Source organism: Mirounga leonina, unplaced genomic scaffold (genome assembly GCF_011800145.1).
Source record: "Mirounga leonina isolate KUSES-001 unplaced genomic scaffold, KU_Mleo_1.0 Mir_127, whole genome shotgun sequence".
NCBI classification, from domain to species: domain Eukaryota; kingdom Metazoa; phylum Chordata; class Mammalia; order Carnivora; family Phocidae; genus Mirounga; species Mirounga leonina.
The window spans coordinates 70,990,865-71,014,057 of record NW_023270316.1 but is presented as its reverse complement, the minus strand read 5'-3'; the positions used below and the strand labels follow the sequence as shown (position 1 = coordinate 71,014,057).

At 35.2% G+C, this 23,193-nt stretch overlaps 1 protein-coding gene and 1 long non-coding RNA gene across 8 annotated transcripts in view; both read right to left on the bottom strand.

Moving 5' to 3' along the window:
* Nucleotides 1-728: 728 nt before the first annotated feature.
* KATNAL1 (katanin catalytic subunit A1 like 1) overlaps nt 729-23,193 on the bottom strand; it is a 77,580-nt gene continuing 55,115 nt past the window's right edge. For all 7 annotated transcript variants that reach the window (XM_035003605.1, XM_035003607.1, XM_035003606.1 and 4 more), the window contains 3 exons: nt 22,113-22,247; nt 7,433-7,559; nt 729-5,827 (listed from right to left, as the gene is read on the bottom strand). In XM_035003605.1, the coding sequence (XP_034859496.1) occupies nt 5,629-5,827; nt 7,433-7,559; nt 22,113-22,247 (461 nt within the window). In that variant the 3' untranslated portion in view covers nt 729-5,628. The remainder of the gene's footprint in view (nt 5,828-7,432; nt 7,560-22,112; nt 22,248-23,193) is intronic.
* On the bottom strand, nt 13,582-17,967 carry LOC118009543. Its single transcript, XR_004678971.1, has 2 exons — nt 17,032-17,967; nt 13,582-13,969 (listed from the first exon to the last, which is right to left on the bottom strand). It is a non-coding gene; the product is annotated as an uncharacterized LOC118009543 (long non-coding RNA).

Sequence of the window (23,193 nt, the reverse complement as noted above, 5' to 3'; positions counted from 1 at the left end):
TAACTGTAGGATTCCAACTATGTAATATTCTGGAAATGGCAAACTACAGAGACAGTGTAAAAAAAAAAAAAAAATCACTCAGAGCCAGGAGGATTTTTAGGGCACTGGAACTATTCTGTATGATCCTGTAATGGCAGATATACCACATGGTACTTTTATCAAAACCCAATGAACTGTACAACACAGAGTGAACCTTAATGTAAACTATGTACTTAGTAATAATGTAATAATAATGTACCAATAGTGATTCAAGTATCACAAGTGTACTACACTAAAGCAAGATATTAATAAAAGGGGTTGAAGCGTGGAGGGGAGCAGAGGAGGGAGGAAGAACTCTCCTCGCTGTTGAATTTTTCTGTAAATCTAAACAGCTCAAAAAAATAAAGTCTATGAATTAAAAAAATAGTTTTGGGAGATCCATAAGATACAATCATCTGGAAAATTCACCATATGGAATATCCATTTTGCAATGTGTTAGACACATAAGGCAAGTGTATTTATTAAACCTGTTAGAATTAATTAAAAAGCCACTCTTATCTTACCTGCATCAAACTTGAAATTATCAGTATAATGCATGGCAAACACAAAAGGTCAGGTTTACAATATGTGATTTTTTTAAGAACGGAAACTCTGGGAAAAGTCATTCCTTACTAGTGAGGGGTTTGTCACTCTCACTGGTGCCAGCAAGTGTAGATCAAATAGGGACCACAAAGAAAACACCAACAAGCAACACTCTAGAAATTTATTACCAAATTATAACCTATGCACAAAGACAACTAAGCTCATGAGACTAGCAAGGTAGCAGCACAAAATGTAAGAAAAAGAACGTTTAAGAAGTACAATTTAGAAACGTCATCTTCTTTGAATTAGGTTCAAAATACTGAGAGACAAACACCGAAACAAAAATCATAACCATACACAAACCATCTTAGCATGTAATGATCTGTTGGAAACCATCCACACAACGGTAACTGAAGGCGACTCCCTGTTGCCGTACCAACACATGAATAGACCTATGTCCATTTCTGTGTGTTTTCATAAAATACATGGATTTTTAGAGAATAGACACAAGAATAGTTAGATTCCAAGATTTTTACTGTTATCACATTAGTTTGCATTTATGAAGCTATGAGAAAAGAAGGGACTGTGTGTCATGTTTGAAACTGCTCCTTGAAATGAAACACATCCGAATAATGAAGCCACACCAAAAAGAGAAAGAATCATCCAGACATTTCACAGAGGCTTAATTTGGAATAGATAGCTTTGCAAAGGCAAATATTTTAAATAAAAAATTCAAGATTAAAAAAAAAGGTAGTTGGGGGGAGGAGGGCAAGAGGAGTGAGAAGGAAGTACTTAAACAAATCTGCATAGATGATGAACAGAATTTAAATATGGTTTCAGTTCATTTCCTCCTAAAACTATGCCTGGTTAACTGAGGTAGACTCTGGAAAAAACAAGTGCAAAGATTCAGGTTTTCCAAAGGGCAATATTTGGTCATTTCAGAGGTTGTAAAATGAAAGCGCATTTTATGAGCACAAAATCAAGTGGAAGCCCTTTTACAGGAAGAAAACCTCTATACTAATTCCCTATTTGTTGTGCCAAACTTCCAAATGTATAAAACCTACACACTGCCGGTGACAAAGCAGTATCCAGGTTATTTATAGACATACATGAAATAAGGTTGATCAAGACATGAGAATGGTAAAATAAAAAGAATAAATGACATTACCTTATTAGTTTTCCTTTATTTATTAAGAAGTCACTTGGAAATTTAGAAATACCACTGGGTTAAAGAGTTGTCTGGAGCCAAAAAACCTAGTAAACATCTCAAGAATTACTGTTAATTTGTGAATGTTTAAAAATGTATCTATTATCTTAGGGATTTTATTTTTAAAGTGCTTTCTGCATTAAGAAACAATATTAAAAGCAAATAGCCTTTAAAAATTAAATAAAGCCCAATTTAAAGTATAAATAAGTAAATATAGTAATTAACGGAGTTTTTAGCTTTTTTCTGCAAATGTAATTAGTGGAGATGAGAATATAACATTTGGGGTTCAAATATTTTTATTCCCTAACAAGCCCTCCAACTGTAATTGCTATTCTTCTCTATTGTGACAGATTTTTAGATTCACATAAATATTATGTGCATCACAGATTAAGTGATATGTAAAAAAAATCATAAAATCAAAACAGTTAAGGAACAAAAGACACAAAAAATGCTAAAAAAAAAAAAAAAAAAAGGTTTCATTCAAGTTCATGTGGCCCTTTCTCGGAAAAGGCCAGCAAATATCCTTAACGTTTTATGCCTATCACACAGGATATAGGCTAAGGTGATTTATCACTAAGACAAAAGAAAGAGTGGGGATCTACTATTACACAAAAAGGACTCAATAGTCAAGATAATACTGAAGGTGCCAAAGCCCACACAGTATGAAATACCTGCCTAAGTCCTTCACTTTACCTCCAGGTAGGGTGGAGGAGAGAGAAACATAACTATGCCAACTGGCTACCATTTTACAATTCTCATCTAAATTCAACAGCATATAGTACAAAAAACTTCCAGTGCAGGAGTTCACACAAACTCAAGCTGTGCAAAACCTAAAGAATATCAATAACTTCACATTCAACAGAGTCAGGCTACATATAGCCAAGTGAAAGAGTGAGCGTTATATTGTACACTGGGGCTGTAAACACGCTTTTTTTCTTTAAGTACCTGTATGTTTGTTCATAGTAGATTCACCAGACATTTGCTTGCTCACTTTTTGAGTAATTAGTGGTTTCAGCCTATACTTTGACAGTCAAATATCACATCATAAAAACTGCAATCTCAGGAGCTCAACTGAAGCCCCTAATTATGCAGCTAGACCACAACACATTTCCTCTTCCAAGCTGCCTTGCTTTTTCTGGAGATAGAGGTCCAAGTCCAAAGTGTATTTTGATCACGCTAGAAGGTCTACACTGCTACTGACTAGAAGATGGAAGTCTGTGATGCCATTGTCTGTTTTCCTGCTTGGATTTCTAGGTTTCAGCCTACATTTAAAAGCCATTTGTCTGGTACATTTCATCTACACTAAGTTCCTTTAAAAAATAAAGTGATTATAAGAGCAAAATGTTTACCATAATTACATGTGTACATGTTTACAATAAACATGAACTTCGGGAAATAGTTCGTGAAAATCACCGGATCTATTATAATTACATTGTTCAAAGAAACTTATTTTAAAACAGATTTAAAGAAGAAAAAGAGAAAAACCTGTATATATTATCTTTCCAAAGCACACACAGATTACTGTGCCTCTCCTTTTAAGATCTGAACTTGTTTCATTAGTTGGATCCAGAAGCCACACAGTGTAATTATAGAAAGTGCCCAGTCAGAACTGCACAGCCTGGTCCAACTTTGTAAGCCACAGAGCTCCCGCCCGAGGGTCTTGTACATGGTAAGCAACCAATATAAATTTGCTGAACGAAGGAACTATCTGATATTTGCAAGACAGAACTGTATAAAACTCAGTCCTAACCTCATTGTGTTGCAGAGCCCAAAACACTCATGTTTTCAGATGAAGTATTTGATAATGCAACATAGAAAAAAACAAAGCAAAACACAACAATTTTCTCATTCTGGGTAAGGCAACACACTGCCTTGCAATAAAGACAGCGTACATACAATGTACAGTAAAGCCTGGTTGGAACACCTGAGCAATCTCCTCAGGATCCTCTAAGGGGGTTAAGAAATACAAAGCAATCACCATCCACTGACAGAGCCAAATGAGAAATGAGGGCAATAAATAATTAAAAAAGCACACCCGATTCACCATCATAGCAAAAATAAGCTTCTACGAAGCTTGAGTGTCCAAATACTACTTAACTGATAATTTTTAAAAATCACAATTACCATATTATTACCCATGAAGAATTTTAAAAAGAAGAAATATATGCCAACGCAAATAACACAAAACCTAGAAAAACAGTCTAACAAGTTTTAGCGATCAAAACACACGTTTTAATGGCTGCCCCTGGGACTTCAGGGAAAAAAAATATGTTACTGGATGGCAACAGTTTGCAAGATTATCTTAATGTGATCATTTATTTCTTTATTTAAAAAGTTAATGAATAAAAGAAAACTTACTTCAATGTTTTAAATGAATTCATTCAATTAAAATAAAATCATGATGTCTTACGATTTTCACTTTTATCAACTATTTCTCAGAGGAAAGGGGGGTAATTTATAGCATTATATAAAATCCTAAAGTCTAGAATCAGACTTAAGTTATCTGAAAATTATATAATTCTTAATAGGGAAAAAAATCTTTCAAAGCAAGATACTAAGAGTTTTTTTGTTAAGTGTCTAAAAAGTTCTATTATTGTTAGTTTTAAACCAGCTGGGTGCTCTCCAAAACTGAGAATTGAAGACAGCATCAAATACAAATTTTAAAAAGCATCACTATCCAAAGCAAAGGCTGTCCAACCCAAATGGGATAAATGTAATTTAAAAAAATGAACACCAGGATATCCTACATGCCATCTACTTTTTCTGGCCTCTTTTTATTGTCTAATTCCTGCCGAACTCAATGTGTATGTCAGATTTCTATCCTAATCTTACTGTAGTGTACAAGTTCTCAACCTAGACAAGGAATACTTTTAAAATTTTAAAATGAACATCACTTATTATGGACAATGCTATTTTGTTAAACTAGCTGTCTGGAAAACTATAAAGATTTTGTTGTTTGTTTTGCATTAGCCACAGGAGAGTGGACTTCCTTAGAATATCAAAGTATTTATTTAGAATATGAAAGTCAAGTTCAGCAAAAATCAAACATTGTTAGAGCTGAGGAAAATAAAGGACTTATCCATTTGAATGTATTGATAGAAAAGTGAAAACAAACCTAGAATTCAAGAATGAAGAAATGCTTCTTATGCAATAATAATATTTTTCCCATCCTTCCAACATAAGTACCAGCAAAAAATACTGAAAACCAGAGAAACAACCTGACAAAACGCTTCAAAGACCACAAGGCTTGAGGAGATCATAAAGCTGAATAAATGAATAAATAGCTAATAGAAGAAATGGTGGGGGAACAGAGGGTAAAAATTCAACTATATGACAGACTGTGACAGTAAGAGTTAAATTCTAAAGGTTTCACTAACAAATTCATTATTTAATTCAAAACTATCATTTTTAACAATAATGAATTTGACACAAACCCAGTCCTGATGTTAAAAGTCAACATACATGGGTCCCTCACGCTCAGAGCGAAGAATAGAAAAAAACAAAAAGCAACAAATGCAAGTGAGAAAGAGAGGTCCTTCTAACCCTTTTGTAAACAAGCTTCTACAAGAGCATACTGATCGCTCTTCGGCCTCCCTGCACACCGCTTTGCACGTGCAATATTAACGCGTGAACACGTGGAAGTACCGGCACAAAGCCCGGTGATGGAGACTATCAGGCTCCCTATGTAAGCTTTCCTTCTTTCCCAACTACATTTATATTCTTTGTGGTTTTAGGTTTTTTGCCTTTAAGGGAAACATCTCTCCAATGAAAAGTTCTAAACCTGTTTTTAAAAAAAACTGCAGGGAATTTCTTCACATTTTATAAGTAAAAATACCAGAAATGAAAGAGCTGACAGAAATTCAAGCAGATCCAAATTCAACCATCCATTTTTCATACTTCTCCAAGTCTGCAGCAGAGACAGACTTAGCAATTTTCTTAAGAGCCAATTCAAAGTCTCCTTTGGTAACAGGCATCTGAAGTTCCTCTTTAGAAAGTGCACGGATCTCCTCTGGACCTAAGCCATTGATTCGCCGTCTCATTGCCATTAAAGAGGCGTCCCTAAAAACATACAAAATCAGTGAATCCATACTGATGCAAATGTTTTAAACACTGTCAACTGTAACAAAGTTAAGAGAAAACATTCAAACGATCATTTTATGTGTTTTTACGATGCTGCTCAAAAGTTCCCATTTTAGAGATATCCTGACGGTTTGGAAAAGGTTAAAACAGGATGCAAATGACTTAAACATAAAATGTACTATTAATGAATCCTAAAAGTCAAGGTTGGGCTCAGATAGTACTGAACTTTCTTTTCCCCACTTGCTCTTCAAAGGCAGCCAAGAAAGTTAGGAAACAGAAGTAGAGTTTTGAAATACTGAATTGCACACTTGAAAATGAACACATGGCTAATGTTAAGATAATTCAAATCTTAACCAGTTTGTCTATGACCTAATTAGAGGAGGTAAAGCCAGGAAACTCCTTCTCTGGAACATGAATGTATCTACATAGAGTGGATGTGGAATCCCCCACACGGAGCATTGGTGGGCAACTTAAGGGATAAAATCTGGCTTCTCCAGATCCTATTTTCAGTTCCATTCTGATCAGCTGTAAATAATTATGAAGGTTTGGAAGAACTGGACAATTAATGCTCACAAAAAAGCTATTAGGAAGCCAACCCAACCAAAACCTCAAATTTTTATATATTTTACACAGTGATATTAGAAACTATTGGGAGCTTCTTGTCTGCCACTAAACTTACATGCACGTAAGAAAAATACTAGTACAAAAAGTGAGAAACAACAGATACTCCAGTTTTAAAGAAAGGCTACTGCTATCAATTTAAGTATAGTTAAGAAGGTAAGAAAGAAAATCCTTATTGAGTGATGTGAATTGTCTACAAAATATGATATCACTAAATTGAAAAGGAAATATATGATATATTTTACACATGTGAAATATGTATTTCCCAGCTTAAACTGATGCAACTTTGCTTGCTCATCTGCATGTGGTAAAATAATGCCAACCAAAACTAATATTATTTTATGTTGATGCAACTAGGCTCCAATTCAGGGCTAAACTGACCTTGGCTTGTCAAAGTCATTATTGCCAAATTAAGTACAATTTCTTTAAAATCAAAGGATGGATCAGAGAAAGACAACCATCACTTGGTTTCACTCATATGTTGAATAAGGATCATAGGGGAAGGGAGAGAAAACTGAATGGGTAGTCATCAGAGAGGGAGACAAACCATGAGAGACTCTTAACTCTAGGAAACAAACTGAGGGTTACTAGAGGGGAGGTGGGTGGGAGGATGGGATAATTGGTGATGGGCATTAAGGAGGGCATGTGATATGATCAGCACTGGATACCAACTGATGAATTACTGAACTCTATATCTGAAACTAAGGATGTACTGTATGTTGGCTAATTGAATTTAAATTTTTAAAAAATCAAAGGAATAGAAAAGGTGACCATATTGTTATAAAATTATTCATCTAACAATGACCCATGAGGTTATATAGAAAAGAAACAAGACAAATAAGAAATCAAGGAAATGGGTCGCTGTTTTCACATCAAGGGCTAATAATGATACTAACTTTAAGACCAATCCTCCTGCCAAATCTATACCTAATATCTAAGGTCACGGATCATTAAAAAAAATACCTGCAAACATTAGTTATATCAGCACCAGAATAGCCCTCAATCTTCTCTGCTATATCTTCCAATTGAATGTCAGGATCCAGTTCAACCTCACGAAGATTTATCTTCAGCAGATCAGTTCTTCCTTTCGCTGTAGAAGATTTTTTTGTTACTGTTGGATGTTTTACTTTACAAATCATTTTGATAAGAAATCACATATTAACATTCAGGAAAAGAAAGAGGAGTCAGTAACTTGAGTCCACCTAGTATTACCAACTCATTGTATGACTCAGAATTCATGAATATCCTAAGTGTCTTGGCTGCAGTAACTAAAAATTGAAACAAAACTCAGAGTTTTCCTTATAGATTGCGAAGCTACTTGCTGTGAAAACAAAGGGTCTGTGATCCTTTATGAAAAATAAAATCATTAATATTGAAGTACCAAACATGCTTTTAGTAAAAAACAACATTTAGCCTAGCTTTATAAAACTAGATTGCATAGGGTGTAACTCCTGTGAATCATTTTGCTCACCTTTTAGTGTGATATAGAAAAAGATTTCCTAGGATACAGGAAATCAGTCCTTAGCACAGAACACATATTAATGTGTTTTTTTACTTGGAGAGCCAGCCCACAGACATTTGCTGTTCCAATATGACTGAAATGTGTATTGTACTATGTAAGCTCAAATGAATTACAGAATTGTATAAAATAACCAATCATGCTTACTGTTTTACTATCAGTTTTAATGGCCAATTTCTATTTAATACAGCATACTAAGATAATGCAAACGTAGATTGCATCTGGCTTTCTACTATTTCCTGATATGTAAAATGAAATGTAATCTTCCCCAACTTTTATTTTGAAAAATTTTAAATCTACAGGTTAAAAAAAAAAAAAATCAGTGAACACCCATTTACCTTCCATCTAGACCCAACAACTGTCAATATTTTGCCATTATCACTCCCATCTCCTCTCTCCCCCCTCCTCTTTTTTGAATTGAGAGATAACTGCAGGCATTGCAACACTTCACCTTAAATTCTTCAGCATGTACCTCCTAAGAACAAAGGTATCCATACAATTATCACATTACCAGCAAATTTAACATTGTTATATTAGAATCATCCAATACACAATCCAGATTAAAATGTCCCCATTTTCCCCAGGCCCTTATGACTTTCTTAAAATACACACTGCATTTAGTTATCATATCTCTTTAGTCTTCTTTAATCTAAAGCAGTTCCCCAAAATTTGTTTTATCTTTCCTGACATTGACAATTCCCCCAATGATCATATAAAGTCAAAGTATTCCAGTAAAGATTCCAATAGGTCTGTCTGTGGATCTGAACAGGCAGATATTAAAATGTTTATGGAAATGGAAAGAATCAAGGACAACCAAGACACACTAGAAAAACAAAAGTGAGGTGGGAGGAACTGCTCTATTAGAATTTAAGACTTATTACAAAGCAACAGTATTCAAATCAGTGTAATACTCTTGCAGAGATAAACAAATAGATCAATGATACAGAACAGGGAGTGTAGAAGCAGATCAAAGCATATAGTATGAACACCTGATTTAAGACATATGTGGTTCAAGCAGTGGGAGAAAATGCCAGAACAACTACTATCTACAGGGTAAAAAAAAAAGAAATTGCATCCTGCCTCATACCATACATAAAAATCGGTGCCAGATATATTACTACTCTAAATATAAGATGGAAAATTACAAGCATTTTAGAAGATAAAACAGGAAATATATTAATGACTTCAGAGTGAATATCCTCAAGATATATATAGATATGTAGATACATATATTCAAGAAGTTGCCCACAAAAGAAAAGACTGAGAAACTGACCACGTTAAAATTAGGAACTCTAATTCACCAAGACTCTGTAAATAGAGTGAAAACACAAAAGTTAGAGTTTGAGAAGATATTTACAACATATATAAGTAACAAAGTACTTACATCCAGAATATATAAAGAACTCCTACAAATATAAAGGTCAGACCACCTAATAGAAAAATGGGCAAAAGACTTGAACAGATATTTGTTATGTATCTTTTCCTTTAGTAGTCATTTGATTTTGCTATAATCAAATAACATAGTAACATGGCTACTAAAGGAAAAGATAGTCAAATTATTTAATAAAGAAGGAAATAAAAATTAAACCACAATGAGATAGCACTGCACACCAAGAGACTGGTATAAATTTAAAAAGTCTAAGGTTTTGGAAAAATGTGAAGTAACGGGAACTCTCCTATCTTGCTGGTAGGAGTATAACGTGTAACAACCACTTTGGAACAACCACTTGGGAAAACAGATTGGATTTATTTATTGTTCCAGCTATGCAACATGACCAGCAATTCACTGCAAGGATGGAATGCTCCATCTCGACCTAAAGAAACTTAGGCATTTTCACCATTATGCAAGTATAAAAATATTCATAGCAGTACTATTCATAATTGCCTAAAATTGGAAACAATCAAAATGTCCACCAAATAATATGATGGATAACTATTGTATAATGACATAATGGATGTTACAGTCTGAATTATGTCTACCCCAACCCCCGAAGTTGGAAGCTCTAACTTCCAATACTTCAGAATGTGACTGTTTGAAGATAGGGCCTTTAAAAAGGTGATTAAAGTAAAATGAAGTCATCTGGGTGGGCCCTAATCCAGTCTGATTGGTATCTTTACAAGAAGAGGAGATTAGGACATACATGGTGGAAGACTACATAAAGACACTGGAAGAAAATGGCTATCTAATGGCTACCTATAAGCCAAGGAAAGAGGCCCCAGAATGAAACAACACCTTGCTCGATCTTGGACTTCTAGACTGAGAAAATAAATTTCTGTTGTTTAAGCCACCCAGTCCGTGCTACTCTGTAATGGCAGCCCTAGCTGACTAATACAATGGAATGCTATACAGCAACAAAAATGCACAGCATCTAGATACCATAATATGGATGAATCTTAAAAATGTACTTGAACAAAAGAAGCAAAATACAAATAAACATAATTAGTATGATTCAATTTAAGTTTTAAAAAAATATAAAACTTTGTTTAGGGATACATTATTAGGTGAGAAAATTTTAAGATAAAAATAAATTATTTCCATAAAAGGAATAACAGTGATTACCACCAGGGGGAGGTATGCTAGGGAAAGAATATACCGGGAGCTTCTGAGGTCTGATAATGCTCCATTTCTTGTCCTAGAAAGTAGTTACATGGTTGTTTGCCAATTATTGGATGGACTGAACTAAATTTTAATACAATTTAGTTCTATAATGAGTTATATTTCTCAATCACACACAAAAAGTAAGACAAAGCAAAGCAATGCAAAGAGTAGCCACAGTGAAAGAGAAGTAAGCAGGCATTATCCCCAGCCAATAGGCCCACCTTACAGTTCACTATGGTATAGAGGCAAAGAAGTCCTGCACTCAGATGGTCAGCAAGAGGGGAGTGGGAAAAAAGAGGGAAGGGCAGGAAACCCCTAGGTTTGCTGCTACAGAAAGTGGTTGTGCTCCTGATGCCTCAGTAAGAACTCCGACTTTAACCTAAGTGTGATTTCATAGTGCTCCACGCATAGCAGGTCAATGTTAGTGGACAAATATCACTTTGCTCTCTTAGTCCTAAAGTTAGAGTATCACTATATTTATAAATCAAAATGTGTTACTGCAGGCTGCCCTAAGAACTCAAAACACCAAGTTTAATATAATGTATTATCCCACAGAAACAAAGTTCCAGTCAGTCACCTTAAATGAACTTTGGGGCATAAGCCTGCTCAAAGGTAAGGCCTGCATAGTAGGAAGCATCTTTTTCCCTAGTAACTATAATTTGGGGAAAATAACTTTTAATTCTGGTTGTATCAGTGATTTGTTAGAAGATTCCAAGTAGGATTTATCAATTGTATAAAACTGAATGATATTGTAGAAGGATTTAACCAGAAATTATTATGTTAATAATAAAGAACTGCGAATGCCACATAACCAAGTCAGTACACATTCTAAATTTAAATAAACATCGTTAAAAGGATCATACACTTCTTATACTAACAATTCTTCTTAAGCAAACTTGGCAGTCCAGTGCAGAAGACAGCAAGTATGTGCTCTGGGGCCAGACTGTCTGGGCTCACAGCCCTGCTCTGCCTCACTGGGTGGGATACTTAACCCCTCAGTGCCTCAGTTTCCTCACATGTCAAATAAAGATAAGAACAGAATCTACTGCAGAAGACTGTTGTGAGGGTTAAATAAGTTAATACATGTAAAGCCTGGCCCACAGTCAGCACTCAAAAAATGTTCATTGTTTCCCCCGCACCACCACCACCATTGGCTAGTCAACAAACGAGATTAGAGAGAGACATAGAAAACCCAGATCCCTTCTATTAAGGACCATCTGAGACACAGATAACCCAGAGAAGTAAATTCTACACAAGGGAGATAGGCCAGGCCAAAAAAACCTTCATAGAATTAGTATGCTTTAATGTCAACTTTGAAAAAAATCAATAAACTTTTCTTAAAAGTTTTATTTATTTAAGTAATCTCTACACCCAACGTGGGGCTCAAACTCACAACCCCAAGATCAAGAGTCATATCCTCTTCTGACTGAGCCAGGCAGGCACCCCACTGGATTTTTTGTTCTTGAAATTTCTTCTTAAGTAAGCTCCATGCCCAACATGGGGCTCAAACTCACAACCCCACAATCAAGAGTCACATGCTACACAAACTAAGCCAGCCAGGGGCCCCAATAAAATTTAAATAGAGGCAAAGAGAGAGAACAATCTGGGAAATGGGAGTACCATAAATAATGACATAGAAGTAAGAAGAAGCATGAGCATACCAGAGTTGTGGGAGGGGGGGAAAGGTAAGTAGGAAAGTACAAAGGAGGACTAAGAAATGGAAATAGACACAATTAAGACAGATAAGGTATGAACCAAAAAGCACTCTGACCCTGATGTGATAGGAAGTTAGACTCAGAGTCTAAGAGACTCTATGACATTTCAGTGATTTAGGGAGGTTATTCTAAAAGCAAAATACAGTTAAATGAAAGGGGCTGAAAAAGGAGTTGATTAAGCTGACCAGGCGCTTGCTGCTATAATTTAGATGCACAAAGGAAGAAGAGACTTAGTGTAAGGCCGAGCTGTAGCTCTGCCTGTTGTTTTGCCTTTTGTGAACTATGGCAGATTGTATTCACCAGGATGGCCGCAATAGTCTCATCCCACACATGCTCCTACAATGTGGTCTTGCCACTCTCCCACCCAGAGGTAGTCTAACTTGAAAACGAATGGGGCTGTAAATGCTTCAACCCAGGGTACAGCAGAAGTGACACTATATGACCTCTAAGGCTAGGTTATAAAAAGCGATGCCCCTACTACCTTTTTCCAGTGGAACATCTGGAGCCCTGAGTTACCTATGTATGAAATCTGACTATCTTAAAACCCACTATGCCTGAAGCAGCCCAGGCCACAGGGAATGGCCACAGGGTAAAAAGGAAGTGCTCCAGAAAGACAAGCTCCAGCTGAGGCCTCGGGGGTGCCTTTAGTTTTATCTACTCTCATTTTTATACATCTTTCCTTTTCCAACTAAAAATTTATTTTTGTGGGTTGCTTTTTTCATAAAATTTTAGTCCTTCAACTATTTTTTACTTTCACATAATCTTTCTTTCCACTAATTTTACCCTAGATTTATAAATCTTTCTTTCAGGTCTCTCGTCTTTCCACATGTTATTGTTTTGTCTATCCCAGACCCTTCTATCCTACCAGATGCTCCAGCTACAAGAGCTACCTGTCTATTCATTTTCAAGCAACCACACCTTTGTTTTTCTCTATGAAAATTAGTGAAAACGTAATTTCCTCCATGAAGTCTCCCCAAAGCACTTTGACCAGAATTTATTATTCCTCATTCTCCACTCCAAGGTACCATGGACCAGAGCGGAGGCGGAGGTGGGGGTGGGGATTAAATAGGTGACAGGGATTAAGGAGTGCATTTGTCGTGATGAGCACCAGGTGTTGTATGTAAGTGTTGAATCACTATGTTATACACCTGAAACTAATATTACACTGTACTGGAATTTACACTGGACTGGAATAAACTAACTGGAATTTTAAATAAAAAAACTTGAAAAGAAAAAGTACCATGGAAAACACTAATATCATGTTACACTGTTTTCCCTACAGTTAGGTTAAGTGTATGGCTACCTTCCAACTAACTGCATCGTGAGTTCTCTAAGGACAAGGCTTGTACATTGTTTTTATTCCCACAGTACCTAATAAATGTCTAACAGCAAAGAGCTAGATAAACACCTACTGAACTAATAGAGAAAGAGTGGAGTTCTAATTATGATTACCTGTTTGGATACACTTCAGGAGAAAGCAATTTCTCAAGTTCTACAGTCACAAGGTACACACCTTCAGACTAATAATGAGCAAAGAGAAGCACCCAAAAGTGATTACCTATAATGGACATAACATTTTCATAAGGGAAAAGAAGTTTAGAAGAAAGCCTTTCAGTCAGCCAAATCTATTTTCTTCTCCACTCTTTCAAAGAAAGCTAAATTCCTACCTTTGTACCACACAAAGCATGTCTTTCCCCCAATAGCTAAGCTCTCCTCAGCAGTTTATAAAATTGCTATCATCGACTATTTTTCCAGTTGCATTTTTTCCTCCCTATTACGGTGAATTAAAGTTCAAAGTACCAAAGTTTAAATGATGTCAGTTCAAGTAGTAAAACTTCTTTTTTCCCCCATTAGTATTAATTTCGTATTTATAATCATTGTACACAGTAGTAAAATTAAAACCCATTTCATAAAAATACACTAGATAGCACACAGATATTTGGCTTAGAAAACAAGGAGGAGAAAAGAGGGAAAAAAGAGAAAGGAAAGAAACATTAAATCAGAAGTGATAACAAACCACTCAAATTTCAAACCTTCATGTGGCTAATATGAGAGCAAGCCAGGAACTGAGGAGCTGCTTCTGGGAGGTGGAATATTCCAGGGTGGCTTACAGCTTCTAAATTGAATCACTTTCATTACTGCTTTAAGTAAGTTTATTATTATTTTAAGTTCAACAAGTAATTTAAGCACTGTTTTAAGAAAAAGAACATTTTTCAAGTAACGAGATTGTTAGTATTAATGGAAAGACAATATAAGTCAGAAACTATGAGCTAGAAATCTACCAATTAATTACATAATAGAGTCTTGAGATCTAGTCAAGAAAGTGAGTAAGGAATATGTTATAAAAAATTAAGTTTCAGGTGCCTGGGTGGCTCAGTCAGTTGAGCATCTGCTCTCCTTCTCCCTCTGCCACTCTCCCTGCTTGTGCTCTGTCAAATAAATAAATAAAATCTTAAAAAAAAAAAAAAAGCCACAGGTGAGGCTTCCACTTCTGGCCATCATGAAAAAACTGGTACCAGACTTGTCTTTCTATGGTAAACAAATATAAAACAAGAGATAAGAGGCAACTGTTTTCATGCATTAGCCAACAGACAGCAAATAACTGTAGTATTTTCTTAAGTTCTGCCAAGAATATGAGTGCCTGCCAGAACAAAATTCAATGCCCTTCAAAGGAAAACATAATCCAGACACCCTATAATGTAGAGCATATAATAGAAATTACTGGACATGTGAAGAAACAGAAAAATGTGACCCACAATTAAGAAAATTAAAAAGTAGCCAATTCTAGAAACTGATGTTCCAGATGTAAGAATGGGCTGACAAAAACTATAAAGTAGTATATCAATTATCTATTTCTGAATAAAAAATTATACTAAAGTTTACTGGCTTAAAATAACAATTTATTATCTTCACAGTTACTGTGCATCAGGAATTTGGGAGAAACTTAGCTAAAAAGCTCTCACTTTTTCTTTTAGTCTTTTTTTTTTTGTCTACGATAGCTAATTTTGTGAACTTGGCCAGATATTTGGTCAAACATTATTCTAGATGTTTCTATGAGGATGTTTTTGTATGAGATTAATATTTAAATTGGTGGACTCAGTAAAGCAGACAGCTCTCCATAATGTGGAAGGCCTCATCCAAATCAGCTGGAGGCCGAAGCAGAACGAAAGCCAAACCTGCCCAGAGCAAGAGGGAATTCTGCCCAAAGAGGGCCCTCAGACTTGCATTGTGACATCAACTCCTCCCTGGGTCTCCAGCCTGCCAGCCTACCCTGCAGATTTTAGACTTCCCAGTCTCTGTAATTCCATGAGTTAATTTATTAAAATAAATTTGTCCCTATATACATGTTCTATTGGTTCTGTTTCTCTGGAGAACCCTGACTAATGCAGGGTCTGTCATGAAATCTTAGTCAATGTACAGGCCAGGCCTATAGTCATCCAAAGACCAACTCACATAACAGGTAAGCTAGTTCTGGCTGTTGGTGGGAGACTTTAGTTTCTTCCCATGCGGGCTTCTCCCTAGGCTATTTGTCCTCGTGGTGTGGCAGCTGGCTTCCCCAAAAGCATATAATCTGAGAGAGGGAGAGCTAGGCAGAAACTATCCTTTTTATGATTTAGCCTCAGAAGTCACTTATAGCATCATTCTCCCATATTCTATTCCTTAGAAACAAATCACTAAGTCCAGTACATTGTCAGGGGGAGGGGAACTAAGCTCCACCTTTTGAAGGGAAAAATCTCAAAGAATTACAGGAAAAAGGATAGACTAAATGGATTAAGATCTGGGGAATCCCAGCAAAGCAATGGAAACTATAATAAATAACCAAATGGAAATGCTAGATTTGAAAAATACATTTGAAATGAAAAATTCACTGGATGAGATTAAAAGATTAGCAATGGGGGCGGGGCGCCTGGGTGGCTCAGTTGGTTAAGCGACTGCCTTCGGCTCAGGTCATGATCCTGAAGTCCCAGGATCGAGTCCCGCATCGGGCTCCCTGCTCAGCAGGGAGTCTGCTTCTCCCTCTGACCCTCCCCCCTCTTGTGCTCTCTCTCTCTTTCATTCTCTCTCTCAAATAAATAAATAAAATCTTTAAAAAAAAAAAAGATTAGCAATGGCAGAAGAAAGTGTCAATGAACATGAAGATAAATGAACAGAAATTATCCAACCTGAAGAATTAAAAAAAAAGACTGAAAAAAAAATGTAATGGAGTCCCAGTGACCTGTGCAACAATACCAAAGCCCAACATATATGCAGGATAAATAAAAGGAAAACTCCACAGAGTACATCATAGTAAAATTGCTGAAAGCAAAAAGATAAACAGAATATCGTAACAACCGTTAAGAGGGGAGCCTGGGTGGCTCAGTCAGTTAAGCATCCAACTCTTGATTTCAGTTTAGGTCATGATCTCAGGGTCATGAGATCTGAGTTCTGCAATAATAATAAATGTCTAACAACAAAGAGCTAGATAAACACCTACTGAACTAATAGAGAAAGAGTGGAGTTCTAATTATGATTACCTGTTTGGATACACTTCAGGAGAAAGCAATTTCTCAAGTTCTACGGTCACAAGGTACACACCTTCAGACTAATAATGAGCAAAGAGAAGCACCCAAAAATGATTACCTATAATGGATATAACGTTTTCATAAGGGAAAAGAAGTTTAGAAAAAAGCCTTTCAGTCAGCCAAATCTATTTTCTTCTCCACTCTTTCAAAGAAAGCTAAATTCCTACCTTTGTACCACAAAGCATGTCTTTCCCCCAATAGCTGTTTATGATTCTGTCTCCTTCTCCCTCTGCCCCTCCCTGCCTAAAAAAAAAAAACCATAGAGGACAACCACTCAAGAAAATTCCAACCTGCTTTCTATAAACATATACTATCACATGACCCAGTTATTTCACTCCTAGGTATTTATCCAAGAGAATTGAAAACATATGTTCACACAAAGAATTGAACATGAATGTTGACAGCAGCTTTATTTACAACAGTTCCAAAACAGAAACCACCTAAATATCCATCAATAAGAGAATGGATAAATAATCTGTAATATGGCCATATAATGAAATCGTACCCACCAGTAAAAAAAAATAGTAACATTAATAAATCTCAAAATAATTATGCTGAATGAAAGAAGACAGTCCCAAAACAATTCATACTGTATGATCCTACCTGTGAAATTCAAAATAATCTATGGCGGCAAAGATCAGATCAATGGTTGCCCGAGGTAGAAGGTGTTGGGGAGAGAGGAGAATGGGCTGCAAAGGGACACAAGAAATCATCTCAGAATGAAAGATATGTTCTACATCCTGACTGTGGTATGGTTTCAGGGCTGTATACAATTGTCAAAATCATCAAATTTTAAGTGGATAAAGTTTATTATAGATAAATCATTATTCAATAAAGTTGGTTTAAAAAAACAATAGCCAGAAGAGAAAATATACATTACATACAATGGTGTGAATGACAGCGGACCTCACATCAGAAACCAGTGGAGGCCAGAAGATGACAAAATGACTATCTTTATAAGTAATGAAAGAAAAAACAAAACAAAAAACTTTTTCCAACCCAGAATTATTTATCAATTAAAAATATCCTTCAGAAATAAGGGTGAACGAAAGACATGTCTGGTAACAAAAACTGAACTGGATGCTGACAGACCTTAACTAGAAGAAATATTAAAGGAAGTTTTCTAGAAAATGGGAGATGAACCCAGATGGAAATGTGGACCTTAAAATAGAAAAGCAGAGCAGTGGGGGTGTTAAGTATGTAGGCAAATAGAAAACACTATTTTTTGTGCTCCTCTTAATTGAAGTTTAAACTAACTATTAAATTTCATTATACTGTGGGATCTATAATGAATGTAGGTATAAAATACATGACAAAATAGCACAAAGGCTGGGGGCGGGGGAGGCAAACAGTTCTTATATTTTACATGAAATGGTACAATATTAGCTCAAAGTCAACTGTGAAAAGTTACAGGTGTATATTGTAATCCCTAGATTAACTGCTAAAAAAAACAGGTATAGGTAAAAATCCAATAAAGGAATGAAAGTGGATACTAAAAAATAGTCAATTATCAAAAGCAATTAGGAAAAGAGGTACAGAGAAACAAAAGGGAAAATCGCAAGATGGCATACTTAAACACAGCCATATCAATGATTAATTATATTTAAATGGACTAAATACTCCAATTAAAAACCAGAAATAAAGTGGCTAAATAGCCAGACCCAACTATATGTTGTCTACAAGAACTGCATTGCAAATATAAGAACAGGGTGAAAACTAAAGGAAGAAAGCAGATATATCATGCAAACAATAAGCAAAAGAAAGATCATGAGGCTGTATTATTATCAAAGTACACATCAAGTCAAAGGGTCTAAGTAGAGACATTTCATAATGGTAGAAGAACAAAGAAGATATACCAATTATAACTGTTTATGTACCTAATGATAGAACTTCAAAATGCATAAAGCAAAAATTGACGGAATTAAAGCAAACAATAAACAAATTCACAATAATATCTGAAGAGTTTAACAACCCATTCTAAGTAATTGGTAGAAAAACCAGAGTAAAAAAATCAGTAAGGATCTATAAGACTTGAACAATATTATCACACTAACTTGATATGACCAACAATTATAGAATATTATCATCAACAAGTACAGAATAAACATTCACCAAGAAAGAATATGCTGAACCATAAATTCAATAAAATTTAAAAATTGACATTCTACAGAGTAGTCCCTGACTACAGTGGAATTAAGTTAGAAATAAAAAAAAGGAAAATTAGAAATGAATAGCAAAGAAAATATGCTATAGCAAAATTGGTGGGATAAAGCCAAAGCAGTGCATAAAGAGAAATTTACAGCTTTAAATATTTATATTTAAAAAAAGGTTTAAAACCAATAGTATAAGTTTCTTACTTCAGAAAAAGAAGATTAAACTCAAAGTATAATGGAGAAATAATAAAAATAAGAGGAAAAAAGTCACTGAAATAGGCAACAGAAAAATTACAAAGCAAAAAATTAGGTTTTTGAAAAGATTAATAATATTGATAAATCTCTAGCAAGATGATCAAGAACAATGGAGATAAAACACAAATGACCAATTTTAGGAATGAAAACTGAGCCATTACTGTAGATTCTACAGACAAGAAGAAAGTAAGGTGTGTAGATTTGTATTATGTTAACTTAAGCAAAGCTGTAATTTCATTTCCCAGGATTTACATTGCATAGCTCTGGTTCAGTGTGGACCACATGAGTCATTATGGGTGAAATCTGAAAGAAAGTTGGTTCAGGGCGTGAAGTGCATTTGCAGTTCAAGCATACTGTCACTTATCTTCTGACTCACCCTACTAGTATGGAGCAGCTCCTGCCAGATTTCCTCCTTCAGCTTTTTTGACTCCTTAGCCAGGTATATATTTAGTACTGTTACAATAGGACACCCCAATCATCAAAGTTGGAAGTCTCAGAAGCAATGAGAGCCCAACATGGGTTCCAGTCTATCCTCCTGAGGTTCCAGTTCATCCACACAGGTTATACTTTGTCCTTGTTTCCACCACTTCATCTTCTCTTCCCGACTGCCCTCACTATTGACTTCAGGCTCCAGAACCAGACATGAAATCAAGAGCCTCACATAAACCCTTTAGTCAGCTTGTATGTTTGTATTAGGTCAAATCCCAATTTGACAATTTAGAAGAAATGGACAAATTCTTTGAAAGACAAGCTACCAAAGCTTACTCAAGAAAAAATAGAGGGGCACCTGGCTGGTGCAGTTGGTTAAGTATCCGACTCTTGGTTTTGGCTCAGGTCCTGATCTCAGGGTCGTGAAATTGAGCCGCACATCAGGCTCTGCACTCAGCAGGGAGTCTCCTTGGAGTTTCTCTCTCCCTCTGCCCTTCCCACCCCCTGCTCTCTCTCTAAAATAAATAAATAAATCTTTAAAAAAAAAAGAAAAAATAGATAACCTAACTAGATAGCCCTATACTTATTTTTAAATCAATGGAACAGAACAAAGAACTGAGAACTAGAACCCACACATACGTAGCAAAACAATTTTCAACAAAGGTGTCAAAATAACTCAATGGAAAAAGAAAACTCCTTTTAACAAGTAGTGCTAAAACAACTCGACATATATATAAAAAAAAAGTGAAATTCAATCTCTGACACTATATACAAAAAATACTTCAAGATGGATCATAGATTTAACTAAAGTTTCTAAAAGAAAAATAGGAGAAAACCTTTGCTCTTCGGGGTAAGCAAAGATCTCCTATGACAAAAAAAGTGCTATCCGTAAGAGAAAAACTTGACAAGAGAACATCATCAAAATTAAAACTTCTTATCAATAGACACCATAAAGAAAATTGAAAGGCAAACCAAACTGGAGGAAAATATTCACAATGCATATCTGATGAAGAACTACATAGCATTAATAAAACAACAATAAACTAATTAAAAACTGAGCAAAGGACTTGAAAAGACACTGCACAAAAGATATACCAATGACCAAGAGGTACACAAAAAAGGCACTCCACATAATTAGTCATTAGAGAGATACAATTTAGTAGGATGACTAAGATTAAAATACTGACCATACCAAATGTTGGCAAGGATATGAAAATACTGGACTTTTCATTCATTGATGGTGTAAGTGTAAAATGGTACAACCACTTAGGAAAACAGTTTGAGTATTATAAAGTTAAATATATACATATCTACCCTAGGACCCACCTATTTTATTCTGCTATATTACTGAAAAGAAGCAAAAACATTCATCCATAAAAAGATCTGTACAAGAATATTTATAGCTTCATTCATAATAGCCCCAAACTAGAAATAACTCCAATGTCCATCAAAAAGGAATAAATTGTGGTATAATCATTTCAAGAATAAAATACCAATACATGTAACCACATGGATGAATCTCAAAACATTATGTTGAGTGACAGTAACAGACACACAAGAGTACACATGTTATGATTCCATTTATATGAAGTTTAATAATAAGTAAAACTAATCTATGGTGATAAAAATCAGAAAAGGTTAATACCTATTTAGGGTTTGAATTAATTGGTAGAGGGCACATAGAAACTTCATGGGGTGACAGAAATATCCTACATCTTGAGTAGGGTATTGATTAAACAGGAATATTCATTTGACAAAACTCACGAATTACACACTTAAAGATTTATACATTTCATTCCATGTAAATTTTATCTCAGTATAAAAAGAAAAAAATTCACTTCTGAAAATTTCAAGTCATCAATAGGATGAAGTTATATTTTTCAAAGCAGCATATTTTTAAGAAAATCCCAAGAGAACTTTATTTTCAATCACTTAAGATTTAATGAGGACTTTAAATTTAAAAGTAAAGCTTTAGATATCCTATCAAATTTATTAACATGAATACTGCTCTCAGGGCACCTGGGTGGCTCAGTCATTAAGCATCTGCCTTCGGCTGAGGTCATGATCCCAGGGTCATGGGATCAAGCCCCACATCGGGCTCCCTTCATCAGGAAGTTTGCTTCTCTCTCTCTCCCCTACTTGTGTTCCCTCTCTCGCCGTGTCTCTCTCTGTCAAATAAATAAATAAAATCTTAAAAAAAAAAAAAATACTGCTCTGAATATAAGAACTGCTCTGAAATGTAAGGAACTTCAACGGAGTACTACTGTGGCCTTTCTTTCCATCTATTACAAATTGGTTTTGTGAGGTTATAAACTTTAAGCAGAATGCCAAACGACTAAAGACTTAAAGAAATAGAAAAACGTAACAGGAAGAAAAAAAAAGAAAAATATAGTAAAAGGAAGGCATCATACCTGTTGGGAGAGGTATATATATCCTTTTTTCTAATCTCCTTCTCAAAGCTTCATCAATGTCCCATGGGAAATTAGTAGCAGCCAATACCATAACCATCTTGGAAGGATCATCATTCTCTAAAGCTCCTCCAACTCCTATACACAATTAGGGGAAAAGAAGGCATTTTCCTTAAAGTCCTTTATTCTCTCATTCAACTAACGTCTCTAAGCATCAGCCAGAGGTTTTGTCATAGGCTCAATGACGGAAATAATGCAGTCCTTCTGACCTCTGTATGGTGGCAGAACCAGACACACCAACAGGTAACTATAAAACAAGGAGGCAATAGAATTCATATAATCTATTACAGGATTCTAATCCAGTAAGAAAAACCATTTTTTTAATAAGAAAATGAGTGTATAATTGCTCTGAAAAGGCGTGGGAGATTACGCTGTTTTACTCCTTTTTTAAATCATGAAGTCCCTCAGAAAATTTTTATTTTAGTTGTTAGTCTAATTTATTTTCTCAAGAAGGAAGAACAGAAGAAGGTTCACATTTGCTAATGTACTAGCAAGCAATCATAATATGGCAGGATATACTGCAATAATTTTATCCTTCAAACTTCTAAGTGACTTGGAAAAAACAAAAAATCTGAGAATGAACCTAATAATCATCACTACTGAAAATATCATTTCTTTTTATACCAAACCAAACATATATACCTTGAGTCTACTTTTTCAGAATTAAAGTTTTAGAATAAAAAGTTTCAGGTTACACAATGGAAACTTTGGAAAATGTGCAGTAAAAACAAACAAACAAGCAAAACAAAACTCACAAACTTTATTACTAAGAGTTTCTAGTTGTGGCCTGGCATAACAAAGTAGTGAATTTAAAGCAACCCAGTTCAATATGGTATTTTCTTAATAAATTATTACCAAACTCCTGTTTCAATCATTATCACAAAGAATCAAGCTATGCAACTAATAATCCCCAACAGTAGTCACAAACACCCCTTGATGAAATTCAGCTGACTAAATTTATATTCAGTGATATTTTTAAAACATCTAATGTATTTCTCCTCTAGATCCCTCCCCCAAAATATAC